Source organism: Bidens hawaiensis, unplaced genomic scaffold, assembly GCF_021521415.1.
Source record: "Bidens hawaiensis isolate Kalapana, Puna unplaced genomic scaffold, B.hawaiensis_p1.1 tig00006734_1, whole genome shotgun sequence".
Taxonomy (NCBI): domain Eukaryota; kingdom Viridiplantae; phylum Streptophyta; class Magnoliopsida; order Asterales; family Asteraceae; genus Bidens; species Bidens hawaiensis.
In genome coordinates, this window is record NW_027491459.1 from 1,029,378 (window position 1) to 1,034,098 (window position 4,721).

At 37.0% G+C, this 4,721-nt stretch overlaps 1 protein-coding gene across 1 annotated transcript; it reads left to right on the forward strand.

Moving 5' to 3' along the window:
• The first annotated feature begins 1,977 nt into the window (after nucleotides 1-1,977).
• On the forward strand, nucleotides 1,978-3,400 carry LOC143633443 (akuammiline synthase 1-like). The gene has a single exon (XM_077101757.1). It carries the CDS (start codon nucleotides 2,032-2,034, stop codon nucleotides 3,355-3,357), a length of 1,326 nt encoding a protein of 441 aa, XP_076957872.1. The 5' UTR covers nucleotides 1,978-2,031; the 3' UTR covers nucleotides 3,358-3,400.
• Nucleotides 3,401-4,721: the final 1,321 nt, after the last annotated feature.

The window sequence follows — 4,721 nt, forward strand, 5'->3', positions numbered from 1 at the left end:
TCATCGACGTAAGTTATCTTCCCCCTTCGTATCTTCGTTGCCCCTCGGTAGTGAAATACCCTCCATGGAAAAGTTTTATGGTGAATGCATGTGAATAATTTTCACCTATAACAACCGTTCAGCCCGTTAACAACAATCAAGCAAAAAACGAAAATGTTGTGCAAACAATAAAACGTAAACGTTACCATATAGGTCGTCCGGATCACAATACTCACTGTCCGGCCTAATAGAATACGAGCTCGCCATTGCGATTTATGAAGATGTTAAGTACGATCGGAAACATCCAGGGGTTCAATGATGTAAAGTTGGCAACGAATTGAATTCCTGGTGAAAAATGCCCTAATTCGGGGGTTATAATGGATCAGGGGAGAAAAAGATGTGCAAAGACGACTTTACCCTTCACCATTAACAGTCAACTGATGGTAGGAATCAGAAGAACCCGCCGGAGAAATACAGGTGCGCAACATGCGCAAATTAGTTTCAGTGGCTATTCCGTGTAACGACGATATATCCCATGGAGGCAAATTGGAATTTTCTCAAAAATAATAACCCAAAATATAAATCAAAAACAAAAAATGTTAAATAACAAATATGTTCCCCCGTCGTCCTCGTTCATTAAAAAAACCTTGTTTTATATCAGTTCATGTTCGATTTTTTCCGGTTCGGTTTTGCTTTTTCTTATTTCGGTCAGTTTCGGTATTTGTTCGTTTTCAATTATTTCGGTTTCGATTTCTCAGTTTATATTTGGTTTCACGGGTTTTGTTTGAAATAAAATTGGATGGAACTTGTTTTAGTCCATTCTAACCCATAAACAAATTTATTCTAACTCATAACTAAAAATCACTAGTATTTTTTTAACCTATCTTGATCTTCTTCTAAGTTCCATCTAACCCTTCTCTCTCTCTCTTTCTCTCTCTCTCTATATATATATATACATATATATATATATATATATATACCACCAACCCCCGGTGATTACAATCATCTCTTGCAACCATCAATATTAGGATGACAACCTTGACCCAGACCATTTCAAATTTGTCAAATTCAGTTGTTTTAAAATTTTTATGGGTTGGTTTGGGTAATATGTTTTAATTAAATGGGTCACTTGAAAGTTCACATTCTTATTTTCCAGTCAAAATGGGGCAACAAATTTAAATATATGGGTCGATGTAGGTTTGTGTCTTAAGGAAAAGTGGCATGTTCGGGTTGAAATGGGTTTTGGATTGGAACACGATCAGTTTAGGTTTTGGCTCGGATCATGCTTCGTGCCGACACGAGTTTTAGCATTGGACGGGTTGGGTTTCGTTTTCTTTCGACTTTTCGCACTGGACGAGTCAGTTTCGGTTTTTTGTTTCGCTTTCGTCAACTTTTCAGTTTCGGTTAATTTGTCGGGTTTTTTTAGTTGACCCATTCCGACCCTAACTCATTTCGAACCTAACTCGTTTCGACCCAACCCCAACTCATTTGCCACCCCTAATCAATATCTCAATAAAAACATGTGGTTTGACTATTTGAGGTGAAAAGATTAACGTTGTACAAAATTTTGTTATACATTATTTGATATCGTAAACGACTTTATATTACAAAATTGTACATGTACAATATTCTATCCCTCAAAGTAACTCCATAAAGTAATAGAACACTTTTCTAAGTTTACTTTTGATTCAATAGATGACCCAAACAATTCATATATATTAAAGTAAATATACGTATATGCATGTTCTGCCATGTGTATTATACTATATATTATATAAAGTTTAGCATATAATAAAACTTAATTATAACTTTTTAATATAATAAACAATGTTAAAACTAGCTTATTGAGTTATTGTCATTCGATGAACCCAACCACCATGTGGTAATAGCATTGTTTGCTACTTTGGAGTCAAACTTGGGCTGCTTCTATATGATATATATATATATATATATATATATATATATATATATTTGTTTAGGGCATGCAAACTATATCTATAAGAACAAATACACCACTAAAGTAGTAAGTAGTAACCATCCTATTTGAGCAAAATGTTGACCAAGCTTTTAAGATTTGGTCGAAGACAACTTCACACAATTGTCTCTAGAGAGATCATCAAACCCTCTTCCCCAACACCTTCTCGCAACCGAACATATAATCTCTCGGTGTTAGATCAAGTGGCGATAGAAACACACTCCCCGATTGTTGCATTCTACCCGAATCTTGATCAAAGTTCCCTTGATAAAACACCCGAGTTGAAGAACCCCCTATCGAAGACCCTAACGCAATACTATCCGTTTGCTGGTAGGGTGAAGAAATATCGCCCGACTTTTGTTGATTGCAACGATGAGGGGGTTGAGTATATTGAAGCAAGCAATGACAGCTCGTTATCGGATTTCCTACAACGATCAAATCATGAAGATCTTCATCCACTCTTCCCAAATGATTTGTTATGGTTTGACCCACACATTAGAGGTGATAGTGAAGGTGTCACATGCCCGTTAGCGGTTCAAGTAAACAAATTTACTTGTGGAGGGGTAGCGGTTGCATCAACTTTGTCTCACAAAGTTGGTGACGCGCGAAGCTTGTTAAATTTCATTAACCATTGGGCCGCAGTGAACGCCAAGAAAGATACATCACTCATTAACCCCCATATTATTCCATGCCAAGGTATAGATTATAGTAAGTTACCAACCTATATAAAAGCGAGATCACGTGATGGTTGTGTTACAAGGAGTTTTTATTTCCCGGACCAAAAGTTAAACGATCTCAAAGCCAAGGTGATAGCTATGGCCAAGGAAGCGGGGCAACCCATCGAGAAGCCTACCAAGATAGAAGTTCTGTCATGGCTAATCCATAACCGCGCAATGACTGCTGCAGCCAAGAATAATTCTGGAGCTTTGAAGCCAAGTGGCATGGCCTTTCCCACAGATTTGAGAAGCATGATGGTAGAGAAATTGCCTAGAACAACGCTAGGAAATCTAATCGTCGTGATAGACTTCCCCACTAAGAATCAAAGTGAACTCGCGCCTCAATTCACCGTTGGTGAAATGAGGAAAGGGAAGGTTGCATTTCAATCTATACCAAATGTTGATACTGCAATGGAAATAGCTGCAAACATGCCGCCTGAAGTTGCCCAAGAGACATCGAAAAGACTTGACGAGTGTTACATATATTCTAGCTTGTATCGATTTCCTACGAGCGATATTGATTTTGGGTGGGGGAAGCCGGTAAAACTTACTCTTGGTGGAACAATAAAGAACTTAGTGATTTTCTATGCAGCTCCTAATGGCAATGGCATCGAAGCGTCCGTGTGTTTGGAAAAAGAAGACATGGAGATACTGCAAAAAGACCCTGAGTTACTAGCATTTTGCTAGTTTCTATTGTTATTGTTTTCCTGAATTTTTTATTTGTATTTGAGATCTTCTGTTCGTCTTTCGAATTATGTCACCAAAAATGGTCATGACTGCAATAAACAACATTGTGTGAAATTAATGCCAGATGTTGCGTAGAATTAAATGATTCACAACAATTGATTAAGAAATTGAAGAAACAAGATTGAACGAACACGAATTTGATTGATAATGATGTATTTGTTCTTAATTTTGATTGACATATTAATATCCATCAAACCGACCCCTTCTATGCTGGTTGCATCGGTTCATCACACCAATCCAGAATACATACTCACACGAACATATCAACTTGGTAGTTACCAAGTTTATTTAAATACAATCCGAATTGTATCACTATCATTTTCACCATAGCGATGAAGTTGATGCTACGCATTGATGTGATCATTCTCCAGGCATTTTCTGATGAAGTGATAGCGTGCCTATGCACTTGCTCCTTCCACGAAAGAATAGATTCTTCATGAGTGCTATTGTAGAAATGTTGTCTACCATCGTAGTTATTTTTTCTTCCTTCCCGTCCTTTATTTCAGTGAGTAACCTCGTATCTGCAGCCTTGTTGCTTCTTGTGGATCATGATTCCATGCTGCTTTGTTCGTTTGATGTGGCGTATTACTGGCATCCTTTATGTGATGCTCCATTGGTTGTTGCATGAATCTACTGAGTAACTTAGTGGCCTTGTATGCAACAGTCTGCTAACAGATACCTAAGACACCCATGAAAGTGACTGTGGAACACTACAAAGAATGTGACGGTTTTGATGGCTTCCTGACAAGAAGTGTATCGGAAAAGCCATGCATTTGGAGAAAGAAGATATGAAGCTATTGGCAAATTATCCTGAGTTGCTAGCCTTTTGCTAGTTTAGTTTCTTTATGTTATGCTGTTTTTTCTTGATTGATTACAGATTAGTCGTTAATATTATTGGTTTACTTCAACTTGCAGGCTATGAGTTCATCTTAAAATTGAACTAATCCGAAGTAGGTTAAGGAATAAATTGAATATCTAATCAACGTGTTCGGTTTTTTTGTGTGTGTGTGTGGGGGGGGGGGGTGGATTGTAACTAATAATGTTGGGTCCAATAAGGTAGAAAATTTTACAACAATCCCTTTAAGAAAAAAAATAATTTATGTAATTTTTACGTGTATCATTATATCTTCCAGCGTATACTTGAAATAACATCAAACCCTTTTAGGAAAACAATCTATGAATTTGCATATTAGTTCACGTATTTTTACGATGAAAATCAAAGAAATCAAAATTGTTACCAAGAAAATCTGTCAAAAGTTAAAAGCCAATGCTTCAGATTTGGTTCCAGACAACGGAATGAGAGT